Here is a 14885-nt window from a genome sequence, read left to right on the forward strand (position 1 = left end):
GACTGAATATTATAAGCCCCAAATCCTCCAAAAATAAGCGAAAAATATGCCTATTCAAAAAAGCAGATAAAAATCCACTTGACGCCTTCCTGAGAGACAATCTACACCCATTACAAATTAATAATACAAGTGTAGACCAGATGCGGCTTGAATTCAGAGAAATAGTATCGGCAGCAATTGAGAGATTTACACCAAAAAATTAACAAACGACGGAGCTGATCCTCCTTGGTACACAAAACGGGTTAGCACACTGTTGCAGAAACAACGAAACAAACATGCCAAATTTAAACAGACGCAAAATCACCAAGGTTGGCGATCTTTCACAGAAGCTCGAAATTTAGCGCGGACTTCAATGCGATATGCTTATAACAGTTTCCACAACGAAACTTTGTCTCGAAACCTGGCAGAAAATCCAAAGATATTCTGGTCGTATGTGAAGTATGTTAGTGGCAAGAAACAATCAATGCCTTCTCTGCGCGATAGCAATGGAGATACTATTGAATACAGTGCTGCCAAAGCAGATTTACTAAATACAGCCTTCCGAAATGCATTCACAAAAGAACACGAAGTAAATATTCCAATATTCCAGAATTCGAATCAAGAACAGAAGTAAATATCCTCAGAGTAGTGAAGCAACTTAAATCACTCAATAAAAGCAAGTCTTCTGGTCCAGACTGTATACCAATTAGGTTCCTTTCGGAGTATGCTGATGCATTAGCTCCATACTTAACGATCATATACAACCGTTCGCTCGACGGAAGCCCCGTACCCAAAGACTGGAACGTTGCACGGGTTACACCAATATTCAAGAAAAGTAGTAGGAGTAATCCACTAAATTACAGGCCCATATCGTTAACGTCAATACGCAGCAGGGTTTTGGAACATATATTGTGTTCAAATATTATTAATTACCTCGAAGAAAACGGTCTATTGACACACAATCAACATGGGTTAAGAAAACATCGTTCCTGTGAAACACAACTAGCTCTTTATTCACATGAAGTGTTGAGTGTTACTGACAAGGGATTTCTGAATTTCCGGAAGACTTTTGACACCGTACCACACAAGCGGCTTGTAGTGAAATTACATGCTTATGGAATATCGTCTCAGTTATGTGACTGGATTTGTGATTTCCTGTCAGAGAAGTCACAGTTCGTAGTAACTGACGGTAAGTCATCGAGTAAAACAGAAGTGATTTCTGGCGTTCCCCAAGGTAGTGTTATAGGCCCTTTGCTGTTCTTTATCTATATAAACGATTTGAGAGACACTCTGAGCAGCCGTCTTAGGTTGTTTGCAGATGACGCTGTCGTTTATCGACTAATAAAGTCATCAGAAGATCAAAACAACTTGCAAAACGATTTAGATAAGATATGTGAATGGTGCGAAAATTGGCAGTTGACCCTAAATAACGAAAAGTGTGAGGTCATCCACATGAGTGCTAAACGGAACTCTTCGGTTACGCGATAAATCAGTCAAATCTAAAGGCCGTAAATTCAATTAAATAATTAGGAATTACAATTACGAACAACTTAAATTGGAAGGAACGCATAGAAAATGTCGTGGGGAAGGCTAACCAAAGACTGCGTTTCATTGGTAGGACACTTAGAAAATGTAACAGATCTACTAAGGAGGCTGCTGCGCTACACTTGTCCGTCCTCTTTTAGAATACTGCTGCGTGGTGTGGGATTCTTACCAGATAGGACTGACGGAGTACATCGAAAAAGTTCAAATAAAGTCAGCACGTTTTGTATTATCGCGAAATGTGGGAGAGAGTCACAGGAATGATACAGGATTTGGGCTGGACATCATTAAAAGAAAAGCGTTTTTCGTTGCGACGGAATCTTCTCACGAAATTCCAATCACCTCTGAACCCTCTGCAACATACATGCATCCACCATCGCTGAAGAGGCATGCACGCGAGCTATTAGGTGTTGTACATCTATGGGTGGAGTACTATAAACGTGTTCCTTTGACTATCCCCACAAATGAAAATCTAGTAGATTAAGGTCTCGGGAACGTGGTGGCCAGAACATTGGACCTCCATCACCAATAAATTTCCCTGGTAACGCTTCATTTAATTAGTTATGCATGTCCATTCCAAAGTGTGGTGCTGCACCATCATGCTGAAACTATAGCTATCGGTTAATGCCACGTGGAACGTTTGCTAATGTGTCAGGCAAAGTATTGCAAAGAAACATACAATACAACTTATCCATCATTAGGTGAGGACCCAAAAGCACGCCTCCTAAGATTCCAGTCCACAGGTTTATGCCAAAGTGTGCTTGAAAGCCACGCTCACAGATGGCATTCGGGGTTTGTTCCAACCAATAACGGCTCTTGTGAATGTTGAAAATGTCTTCAAGAGTGAAGCTAGTTTTGTCAATCCAAATTACGTCATTTATAAAATGTTCATTATCTTCCACTTGGTGCAAGAGCCGTTCCCAAAACTACTCCTAGAATGTGATCTAATGGCCACTGATGTTGAGTTAACGTGTAATAATACGAATGCAGTTCTTCGTCGCGTATCACTTCAAGGACCAGTCTTTGAGATATCCGGAACTGTCTTGCAGTACGATGTGTGCTTCGCCGAGGTGACTGGTGAACTGTGTCAAGAATCGCGTCCTCTGTTCGTGAAATACGACTAGTACTTGGACTACCTCTGTCCATTATTTATGGATGAAGATTACCAGTTCACCGAAGGTGTTGCTCCAGATCACGAAAAATTTACGCAGTAGGAAAGCGCCTTTTTGGGTACTGTGCAGCGTACACTCGAGCAGCAGAAGTAGCAGTTTGGTTATCAGATGAATTCAGCATTACAGCTTATTGACTTATTCATCGTTTGTGTACTCCATTTGGAATCCGCTATATGAACTTGGCGGCACCACTTACGTTTGTGCACTGCGCAGTTAGTACACACATACATGCAGTTTAATGGATCCCACTGTCATTTGATAGGCTACTGTCATGAGACAAAATGATGACCTGCTTATAAACTACGAGACCTAGTGATGAGGTGTCTAAAAATAAAAAAGGAACCTGACCAGGATTCGAACCAAAACTCCATTGTGGATGTATGTAGGATGTCCCAACAGTCTACTGTATGAGCTAAGGTGACCAGTAAGGCAATGTGCAGTGATACAGGTTCCTCTGTACATTAACATGTGCTGCACGATGTGACACTGTTGCAAGTTCCTCGTTTTCATAAATGTGTTTTCAAAATGCACCTGATCTTCTTTTGCTAGATAAACTTTTGTTTTCAGTGTGTTTGAGGAATCGTAAGCCGACCTCCAGGTGCGGCATTTTTTTTCTTCTCCGTATATAAAGGTCTCATCTCACAACTGGCACAAATAATAGCTATGTTGCAGGAAGTCCAATAGATTTTATTTTCAAGTCAATAGAACCTCCATAAGGATTACAACACAAACGGTTCTTGACACAAATCCCGAAATTAGAAAATTCCGCTAAAACTGATTGTTGATTAGAAGCATCATCTGTAACTTCACTTACATTGTTTGATTACTTTTTTATGCACTACAGGGTGTGTCCATTTCACTCTTTCCAACACTACAAATGTTAGAACTTTCACTGTCAGCAGCTGATGAAACGGAACCACTTACACAAAAGGTGTCTGTAAACCGATTCCCACCGAACTTACGCTCTTTAACTAATGCTGCACACCTAGGCATCGTAGAAACTATGACACTCAGCACTAAAAGTAACAAGACAGATAAACTCCGAATAAGGCACAAACGATACTCAAGACTCAAAACACTAACTCACAGATCAAAAACTGAACTGTAAACACAGCTGGTTGCTATGACAGTGACACCAAGCGAAAGGTAAGAGTTTCTACAACAGAAGAGTGAAATCCACAGCCTCCTATATGTAACGTTTCCAAAAATGCGAAGGGTTGAATATGAACACACCATAAGTTGAGTAGTTTTCCTGAGCTCACACACAATTTTCAGAAATTAAATAAAAATATTTCGAACTAGAATTTCTTAACAAATTTTGCAGTATTTTAACTATAAAATTTCAAATTATTTTATAGGTTTAACAACTGTAAATGCGATTTTTTACCATTTTTGCGACATTGACTCCTCTGAAGTACATACATAACATTTGTCCCCACGTATAGCAAAGATACTACCAACAACTTTATTACACTACCCATTTATATTGGTAATGTATACATTATAGCAATGTGAACCTCACAGCTGGCATGCATCAGACATACTTCTCTGTTCATGGGCTAAGGAACAGGAATACCCACATGCTTCATTTCCGAGGTCTAATACATGTAATGTTTTTTGCAGAGCTTAGCTGCGTATACTTAATAACAGTAATGTCAACAATTTCATCGCAAGAGATATGGAATCCATATTTAAAACCTTGTTTGTAGCTTCATATTGTACAATTATAGAACTGCATAAAACATGTCTAAAAAATACTTAAGCGAGCATCTGCGTTACAAACATGAAAGTGAACCCAGTCCAGGTTATACTGGCCACCACCTTACCTTAACAAAGTCTTCACTGAGGTGTTCCTTCGCGAAGAGGTTGACGATTTTGATGGTGACGTCAAGCCCAAGAGCCTTAGCGGTGCACAGAGCTGTTCTGCAAGGCGGGCTGACACGAAAATGGTACAGAACTATCGGCATCTTCTCAAGCTGCGTCTGAAAACAGATGTAAGAAGTAACACCATTATTTTAAAGATTAATTACTGTAGAAAGGTGTGCTCCTCCTACTGAATGGGGTATCCTCCAGTATTATCCTCACTCACTGACTCTAAACTTCCTTCCTATCTTCATAATTTTAGTATTGTTCTGAAACATTAAATATGAAACAGCCATTTCATCTTTTCTTTGGAACCAAAATAGCGAGACACTGCTAATAAGCCGTTTCTTAAATTTCTGTCTTAATCTTTGTGGCAGACCTGGGGATTTTTTATGTTGAGAAAAGACTAATTCATGTGAGCAATCTTGCTTCGACTTTGCAGATTTCTAGAATTCTCGGCGCCATCTAATCCACAGAAGTGTACCCGAAAACTTATATTACTCTCAACACTTGAAACGCGTATGTATTCAGTACAGCGATGGCGAGGCATGACAGAAGCTCTGACCAGAGAGTTATTTATCGTTGCTAGTCTGCGCTTGACCGCGCGAGAGTTCAGTTGCATGTAGGGAGTCGGTAGTTGCAGTTGCGAGAGAGTAGTTGTACGTAGCGAGTTGCTAGTTGCACTCAGTCAGTGCTAGTAGCGCGCGAGAGAGAGTCGGAGTTGTGTGAGGAGTCGGCGGGCGTCGACATGGCCCTCTGGTCAAGATTCAGGACGAGGTATATTTTTTAAATAAGGTAATGAAGCAGCATTGCGCACATCTGAGAATGTAATGCATCTTTACTGTAATTAATTTGTTCAAGAATCGCCCCAATAATGATTTTGTTTTCAAAGCAATTTTTTAAGAAAACAATCATTTGAATTGAAAGAAAGTTTCCCATGCATTTCCTTAAAGAAAATTTTCACTTAAATTCAAAGAATATTTGCGATGCATTTCCTCCAAGCTATGGCGAAAAATAAGAGCAGATGCAGTTTTACTGAGGTAAGAATTTGAGTTTGATTAGTGAACAGGGCCTAAGATCGACATTTCGGTCTATTTGCGTTTTCATTGTCACTGAGATTTCATTTTTATTGAATTGACTTTCATTTTTATGGGGAGCTTACACTTGGCTCAGATTGCTAGTTCTCATTTATCGGTCTATTTACGTTTTCATTGTCACTGAGATTTCATTTTTTATTGAATTGACTTACATTACTGTGGGGAGGTTACGCTTGGCGACCCTGCCAGGATCGTATTTGTTTGGGAATCTTCTAAGAAACAGTCAGATATCTGCTCTTATTTGCTTAAATATAATTAGCATTTGGCGCATCGCTTTTACTAATTTTATGACTTTCTTTCCTGAGATCATCGGCAATTCGTTGCTCTGTTGTATTTGTGTGTTGCTTTTTGAATTTGTGCTTATTTCATTTGTGAATAATTGTGACTACTGTAAAAATGCCACGAAAGACTATGAATAGTGTATCGTGAGGTATTATGAATGAAATTACTGACTTAAACAACGTGACCCATAGTAATTGTGACACGCAGTGTAATGATGACAATCCTGTGTTCACTGACAATCAATGCATTCCGGCCACTAATGATGATTCTTATCTTACTGATGAACAAACGAACTCAATTGTCTCCTGTGTTAATTTGACGACAATTGATGATGCAGGGCGCACTATTGTAATGAGCGTTGCCCAGCTTAACACACCCGGTTTGGAAAGTTCAAGTAACGTACAGACAAATTTTTCTAATGAAAATGGACAGTGTACTGAAATTACGAAGGATACATTTAATTCCGAAATAGCGACGCACAGTGGACATTTGATAAGCAGACCTTTTTGTGAGTCACAGAATATCCAAATGGATACACAAAACGTGACAATTGCAGATACACCATCAAACAGCACAGATAATAGAAATGCTAATTTTGGCTCGGATCCAATTATGGCAATGTTGCTACAATTTAGGGAAGATTTCAAACAACAGAGTGAAAAACAAGACAACCTTAGAAAAAAATTAGACAATAATAATGAAAAACAAGACAGTCTTAAATAAGATCTCAAACAACAACTTAGTGAACAGAACAAACAGTTAAATGAAAAATTAGACAACAATTCCAGACAGCTTAGTGAACAGATCAAACAGCTTAATGAAAAACATGACAGCCTTAATAAAAAATTAGACAACAATTCTAGACAGCTTAGCGAGCAGATTACAGCCATTGCCGCGCAGTGTCATGATACTAAGGTACAGTTACGCGAGGAAATTGAGGCTTGTTCAAGAAAAAGTAGCGAAGAAATTAGATCTGTTGCGCAAGAATTAAGGGAAATGCAAACAGCTGCAACAGAAACACTTAGAGACGAAATTAGCGGAGTCGCTAAACAATGCTCTGAAAAATCAACACAATTGCGCGACGAATTTAAATTAATGACGGCAGAACTTTCGCGTACAATGGACGCAAAGATAGACGCGAAATTCGACCAACAGAACTCTCAAATTGACGAACGTTTTAATCTTCACATACAAAACAGTGATACGCGTTTCTGCAAATTTATTCAGGATCAAAATAAAGTAAAACGTCAAGTAATGGAAACAATCACTGCACAGAGACAAGTAGACAAACGTAAAAAGTTTGCGAAAGCAAAAACATACGTAGACAACAATATTGCTACAGTGTCCGACAAAATTAATACCATCGAACAGTTGAACGCAGAATTACGTGATGAAATTTCTGATCTTAAATCAAAAACAGATACACACACAGTAGATATTCAAACAGTGACAGACAGATTCGAACAATTAGAACTAACACAGGATTGCGATGTCATCAAAGCTGACGTTAAAAAACTGAACGAAACTACACGTAAATTGCAAAAACAGATTAATGCTTCTGACAGTAAAAACGATGATCAGGCAAAAATACTGACTGAAAAATATGATGAATTGGCCAGTCGTATTGACGTCATTGAAAGTAATAATGACAGCAAATCAGACGATACTTCACCGGTTTCATTTAATCAAACACCTGAATTTCAAAATTTACAGCAGACAGTTAATGAGATCGATTCATCTAATAACACCTTACGCAGAAAATTGTCATGTTTACAGCAAGAAGTAACAGAGATGAAAAATATTTCAGTTAATAACATATCACAACAGACGCCACTTTGTGAACATTTGTCAGACTCACGCAGTGCGTATAATTTAGGTAATCAACAGAGAGTACACGACTTAGATTCCGAACAGACGCAGACAAATAGATTCTCTTACAATCATAAACCTGTTTCAACATACAGAGACGATAATTTTGATTACAAACATTTTCTGTCAGTGAGAAAATTTAAAGTGTTTAAAAATGACAGAACACAGATTCATCTGCTAGATTGGATACAACAATTTAGCTTTGCTTTTCCACCAACTTGGCCCGTAACACACAAACTTGAATTTATTTGCAGTTTTTTGGAAGGCGAACCGGCAACTCGTATGAGACCGATCGCGAGACAATGTTATTCAGTAGAAGAATTTCAGAATGCTTTTCTGCCAGCGTATTGGTCGAAGACGACACAGTGCGGAATTAAAGATCAGTTAATTAGCTTACCAAATTATGAGAACTCAAATTTTCCTAGTGTGACGCAATTTTTTGTGCACATGGTGCAACAAAACCAGTATTTAAGTGAACCTTATAGTGAATCTGCACTCATTCAATTATGTATCTCTAAATTACCACGATCATTAAGAGTGTCACTTCTAACAGGTCAGCAAAAAGAAAATATTTCGGCATTCAGGGATCTGCTGCAGCTTTTAGAAGTGCAGCAATCAGATTATTCTTTCGTAAACAAAAATTTTTCATATAACAACCAAGGCCAACAGACGTACAGCAATTATGATCAGACACGTAATTTCAATAGGAAAGGTAACAGACGCTTTAGGAACGACAAGCACCAGAACTTTAATAGCAGACAAAATTTTGATTATCAATATCGTCAAAATTTTCAGCAACAGGAGCCACATTTTAGTAACAATAGAGGTTTTTCACAACAACAGCATCAAAACCAGTCGGTTAGCATACCTAATCAACAATGTAATACACAATGTCAACCTAACTTTAATGTTTTGCCGCGTGGACGTATAGTCCCTGATACAACAAATAGTAACGCACGGCAGCAAAGGAACGACTACGTACAGAAAACACAGAATTTCAATTCCTATCGCAATGCACCGTATAGGAATGACTATTACGACAGACGTAAAAATAATGAGGACAATTTTCAGCGTACATATAATAACAGTCGGACTTACCAACAGCAAAATCATCCGCAAGAACATATTCTCATGAATGAACCCGACAGTAGGTATCATCCAGAGCGTAACACGTCTGGAAGAAGTAATAGAACAGTTCAAATAGTGGAAATGCCACAGAATCCCCCTGATAATAATAACACGTCAGATAGAATCTGACTAGACACTGTACAGGTCGCATCTTCCAGTAACACAAGCACTACCTTTGACACGCAGAATATTGTTCACGAAAATGTAATTACTTTTGACGACATACGAGATACTGTCTCCCATCGCTCATGCGCCGACTGTAATACCATGTTCAAACTCAATTAAATCTGATGCCGGCCGGGGTGGCCGAGCGGTTCTAGGCGCTACAGTCTGGAACTGCGCGACCGCTACGGTCGCAGGTTCGAATCCTGTCTCGGGCATGGATGTGTGTGATGTCCTTAGGTTAGTTAGGTTTAAGTAGTTCTAAGTTCTAGGGGACTGATGACCTTAGAAATTAAGTCCCATAGTGCTCAGAGCCATTTGAACCATTTTAAATCTTGATAACCTGCCATTGTAGCAGCAGTATCCGATCTAACAACTGCGCCAGACAATTGTCTTGTATAGGCGTTGCCGACCGCAGCGCCGTATTCTGCCTGTTTACATATCTCTGTATGTGAGTACACATGCCTCTTCCAGTTTCTTTGATGCTTGAGGGTATAACCACTGTATGTACTGCCACTGCCAAGACTACAGTAGGAGACCGAGCGAGGTGCCGCAGTGGCTAGCACACTGGACTCGCATTCGGGAGGACGACGGTTCAATCCCGCGTCCGGCCATCCTGATTTAGGTTTTCCGTGATTTCCCTAAATCGCTCCAGGCAAATGCCGGGATGGTTCCTTTGAAAGGGCACGGCCGACTTCCTTCCCCGTCCTTCCCTAATCCGATGAGACCGATGACGTCGCTGTCTGGTCTTCCCGAAACAACCCAACCCAACTACAGTAGGAGAACAGACACGTCAATGATCAAACGGAAAATAAATAATTTTGTGAAATGAAGCTGGTGCACGAGGGAGATTTGAACCCGTATTTTCCTCTTGGAGGGCCAACACCATGACCATACAACCACGACTCCGTGATGCGAGCAATTCACTCGATGTGGCACATCTTAGACTTGGACCGCTCGCTTTCTATTTTACTTCTTTTTTCACAGTTCGGTATACCTTCATCCTGTTTTAACTATGATCCGTGTTCAGTTTTTGATGAGGACTTTCCCTTGTTAGTCTCACAATAGCAAATAGAAACTGTTGGAAAAAGTCACAAACACAAATATAACGGAACTAAGACGTTCATTAAAGTACGCTTTACCTCATATATTATCAGACAATGGGAAGACACTGCTTAATTCAGTCATATTCAGCAGAACTGTGTCGCTGCTCCTAGTGGCAGATATTATTAGGTCTTCGACGCACGCTCTGTATCATACGTTTCACATGATGCACTACCTTTCGCCAGTCGTCTGGTGTCACCTTTCAATTGTCTCCTTCAACAGGCGTTCCATTTTGGTCACCGTAATTTTTTTTTATGTTCTGCAGCAGTATGACTGAGCCCACAGTAGTTCTATTGCGCCGAAATGTGATGTTAGATAGGTTCCTTTCCTTATGTGACACAGGTTCTAATAATTCTGCCCTTATCAAGTTACTGTCAAGCTGTAACTTACGTTTCTCGAGCCAACAAACGAACTCATTTTTCTTCGTTGACTACGTGGGCGCCATATCTTGTACAAGCGTATGAAATGGAGCAATCTGAGTTTTTCGTTAGGTTTCGAAACTCAGTGTCCTCAAACCATTTCACAACACTACTGTGGTTCATTTCTTTTTGGTAGTCGGAGGTCTTTGAAATGAACAACAGCAGACAATTAGAAGTGAAACGTTTTGAATTTTCGGCATGCGCTAAAATTATAATTTTGCCTCTGCCGATCGTAGCTGCCTTACTACCGCTGATGGTATCATCTGTCCAACCTTTTTTAAACTACACTCCTGGAAATTGAAATAAGAACACCGTGAATTCATTGTCCCAGGAAGGGGAAACTTTATTGACACATTCCTGGGGTCAGATACATCACATGATCACACTGACAGAACCACAGGCACATAGACACAGGCAACAGAGCATGCACAATGTCGGCACTAGTACAGTGTATATCCACCTTTCGCAGCAATGCAGGCTGCTATTCTCCCATGGAGACGATCGTAGAGATGCTGGATGTAGTCCTGTGGAACGGCTTGCCATGCCATTTCCACCTGGCGCCTCAGTTGGACCAGCGTTCGTGCTGGACGTGCAGACCGCGTGAGACGACGCTTCATCCAGTCCCAAACATGCTCAATGGGGGACAGATCCGGAGATCTTGCTGGCCAGGGTAGTTGACTTACACCTTCTAGAGCACGTTGGGTGGCACGGGATACATGCGGACGTGCATTGTCCCGTTGGAACAGCAAGTTCCCTTGCCGGTCTAGGAATGGTAGAACGATGGGTTCGATGACGGTTTGGATGTACCGTGCACTATTCAGTGTCCCCTCGACGATCACCAGTGGTGTACGGCCAGTGTAGGAGATCGCTCCCCACACCATGATGCCGGGTGTGGGCCCTGTGTGCCTCGGTCGTATGCAGTCCTGATTGTGGCGCTCACCTGCACGGCGCCAAACACGCATACGACCATCATTGGCACCAAGGCAGAAGCGACTCTCATCGCTGAAGGCGACACGTCTCCATTCGTCCCTCCATTCACGCCTGTCGCGACACCACTGGAGGCGGGCTGCACGATGTTGGGGCGTGAGCGGAAGACGGCCTAACGGTGTGCGGGACCGTAGCCCAGCTTCATGGAGACGGTTGCGAATGGTCCTCGCCGATACCCCAGGAGCAACAGTGTCCCTAATTTGCTGGGAAGTGGCGGTGTGGTCCCCTACGGCACTGCGTAGGATTCTACGGTCTTGGCGTGCATCCGTGCGTCGCTGCGGTCCGGTCCCAGGTCGAGAGGCACGTGCACCTTCCGCCGACCACTGGCGACAACATCGATGTACTGTGGAGACCTCACGCCCCACGTGTTGAGCAATTCGGCGGTACGTCCACCCGGCCTCCCGCATGCCCACTATACGCCCTCGCTCAAAGTCCGTCAACTGCACATACGGTTCACGTCCACGCTGTCGCAGCATGCTACCAGTGTTAAAGACTGCGATGGAGCTCCGTATGCCACGGCAAACTGGCTGACACTGACGGCGGCGGTGCACAAATGCTGCGCAGCTAGCGCCATTCGACGGCAAACACCGCGGTTCCTGGTGTGTCCGCTGTGCCGTGCGTGTGATCATTGCTTGTACAGCCCTCTCGCAGTGTCCGGAGCAAGTATGGTGGGTCTGACACACCGGTGTCAATGTGTTCTTTTTTCCATTTCCAGGAGTGTATGTCCCACATTCATACATGTTTCATCAAGTCAAACGATATCTTCAAAATTTTTCTCACTAATTCTCTAAGAAAGCGGCATCGCCAGGTGCAACATCTTGGCGTTCAATTAATACCTTGTGGCCAGAAATGGATTTATGGCGGAATCCTAACTTTTTCACGACTTGTAACAAGGAACATTTCCTACCTTGAAATAGGTCCGCTACTACAAGGGTAGCATGCAGCTTCTTGAGGGTCGGATCCCCCTTACTTGAATAATATGCGTAAATCTGATTATGAACCGCATCTTGCTGAAAAAGACTCGGCAGACATCTTGCTGAAAAAGATTCGCCAGACTCTTCTTTCGCGAATTTCTCCTTGCACATTCTTATCACTGATCGTTCGCCGGCCGCGGTGGTCTCGCGGTTCTAGGCGTGCAGTCCGGAACCGTGGGACTGCTACAGTCGCAGGTTCGAATCCTGCCTCGGGCATGGATGTGTGTGATGTCCTTAGGTTAGTTAGGTTTAAGTAGTTCTAAGTTCTAGGGGACTGATGACCATAGATGTTAAGTCCCATAGTGATCAGAGCCATTTGAACCACTGATCGTTCGCTTTCTAGAGCAGCTGCAGTTTGCTCCACCACTTTATCCAAAAGAAGTAGAGGCGATCCTGCATCCCTCTGTCTGAAAATACTCCCTCAAGAAACACACGAATTCACACGACTGACCGACATAATTACACCATGTCCGACATTTACTGAAAGTTTTCTAGGCGTGCGCTGCCTCCGTCTACCCCTCTTTGGACTACATTCGTCACACATCGCAAGGCACGAAAGGGGACGAGAGCGACCGCGGGGCAGAAGCCTCACCGGCACGGACGCTACAACCTAGACAAACAGCTACAGGGGGACTGACACAGCACTTCTGCCCACATCAGGAAGAAAATGTGCTTACTAGAAGCCAAGCGCTGATTTGCAGACTGTCGCCAATCACTGCAAGTTGGCTAGCCCATCAATAGCTCCCCCCCCCCCCTTCCCCTGCGGGCCCAGGGGTTACAATAGGCCTGAGGTATTCCTGTCTGTCGTAAGAGGTGACTAAAAGGAGTCGGTCTCCCCTTCTCTGTTTGCGGATGACTTCTGCATTTCGTATTGCTCCTCCAGTACTGGTTTTGCTGAGCACCACCTACAGGGAGCCATTCACAAGGTGCAGTCATGGGCTCTAGCTCACAGCTTCTAGTTCCAAGCCATGAATTCACGTGTCATGCGTTTCTGTCAGCATCGTATCGTTCATCTGGAACCTGAACTTTATCTTAATCACGATACACTCACTGTAGTGGAGCTTATCGATTCTTGGGACTGGTTTTCGCTGCCTGATCGACTTGGCTACCTCTTCTTCGTCAGCTTAAGCGGGAGTGCTGGCAGCACCTCAATGCTCTGCTGCCTGAGCAACACCAACTGAGGTGCAGATCGGTCTGCGCTGCTGCAGCTCTACAGAGCCCTTGTTCAATGCCAGCTTGACTATGGGAGTCTGGTTTACGTTCGGCGGCGTCCTCAGCATTGCGTTTCCTCGATCCAGTGCACCACTGTGGCGTTCGCCTAGCGATGGGAGCTTTTAGAACGAGTCCAGTGGCCAATGTTCTGGTGGAAGCCAGAGTCACTCCACTGCGGATCTGACGTGCACAACTGCTCCCCAATTATGTTGCATACATTCGTAATTCTTCTGAGCATCCGAATTCCCATCTCCTTTTCCCACTCATGGCAGTTCATCTCCCCCATCGGCAGCCCAGGTCAGGGTTCACGATTGCGGTTCGTGTGTGATCCCTTCTCTCCGAACTGGACTCCTTCCCTTTACTACCTCTACTTGAGGTCCATTCACGTACACCTCCATGTTGTACACCTCGGCTGAAGCTTCGTCTGGACCTTTTGCATGGACCTAAAGACTCCATTAACCCCGATGCTTTCCGCTGTCACTTCCTCTCGATTCTTGACGTGTCCCAAGGCTCTGAAGTTGTTTACACCGACGGCTCGATGGCCTATTTCCACAAACGCCATATTGAACAGCATCTCCTGCCAACTGGCTGCAGTGTATTCACTGCAGAGCTTGTGGCCATATCTCGTGCACTTTATCTTAATGTATTGGAAACATACCGATTCTTAGGAATGGTTTTCGATGCCCGATTGACTTGGCTACCTCACCTTCGCTAGCTTAAGCGGGAGTGCTGGCAGCACCTCAGTGCTCTGCTGCCTGAGCAACACCAACTAGGGTGCAGATCGTTCTACGTTGCTGCAGCTCTACAGAGCCCTCATTCAATCCTGCCTTGACTATGGGAGTCTGGTTTACGGTTCAACGGCGCCCTCAGCGTTGCATTTCCTCGACTCAGTGCACCACTGTGGCATTCGCCTAGCGACGGGAGCTTTTAGTACGAGTCTGGTGACCTGTTCTGGTGAGTCGTTTCTTCTCTGTTCTGACTCACTGAGCAGCTTACAAGCTATCGACCAGTGCTACCCTCGACATCCCTTGGTAGCGAACATACAGGAGTTCATCTCTGCCCTGGAACATTCCAGTCGTTCAATGGTGTTTGTGT

General features: G+C 43.2%; 1 protein-coding gene across 2 annotated transcripts in view; it reads right to left on the reverse strand.

The window, feature by feature from the left end:
• The window catches only part of LOC126199325 (glutathione S-transferase D7-like), a 110347-nt gene that overhangs the window by 64006 nt on the left and 31456 nt on the right, over positions 1-14885 (reverse strand). For both annotated transcript variants that reach the window (XM_049936166.1, XM_049936167.1), the window contains exon 2: positions 4520-4675. In XM_049936166.1, coding sequence (XP_049792123.1) covers positions 4520-4660 — 141 coding nt within the window. In that variant the 5' untranslated portion in view covers positions 4661-4675. The remainder of the gene's footprint in view (positions 1-4519; positions 4676-14885) is intronic.

This window comes from Schistocerca nitens, chromosome 8 (genome assembly GCF_023898315.1).
Source record: "Schistocerca nitens isolate TAMUIC-IGC-003100 chromosome 8, iqSchNite1.1, whole genome shotgun sequence".
NCBI lineage: Eukaryota > Metazoa > Arthropoda > Insecta > Orthoptera > Acrididae > Schistocerca > Schistocerca nitens.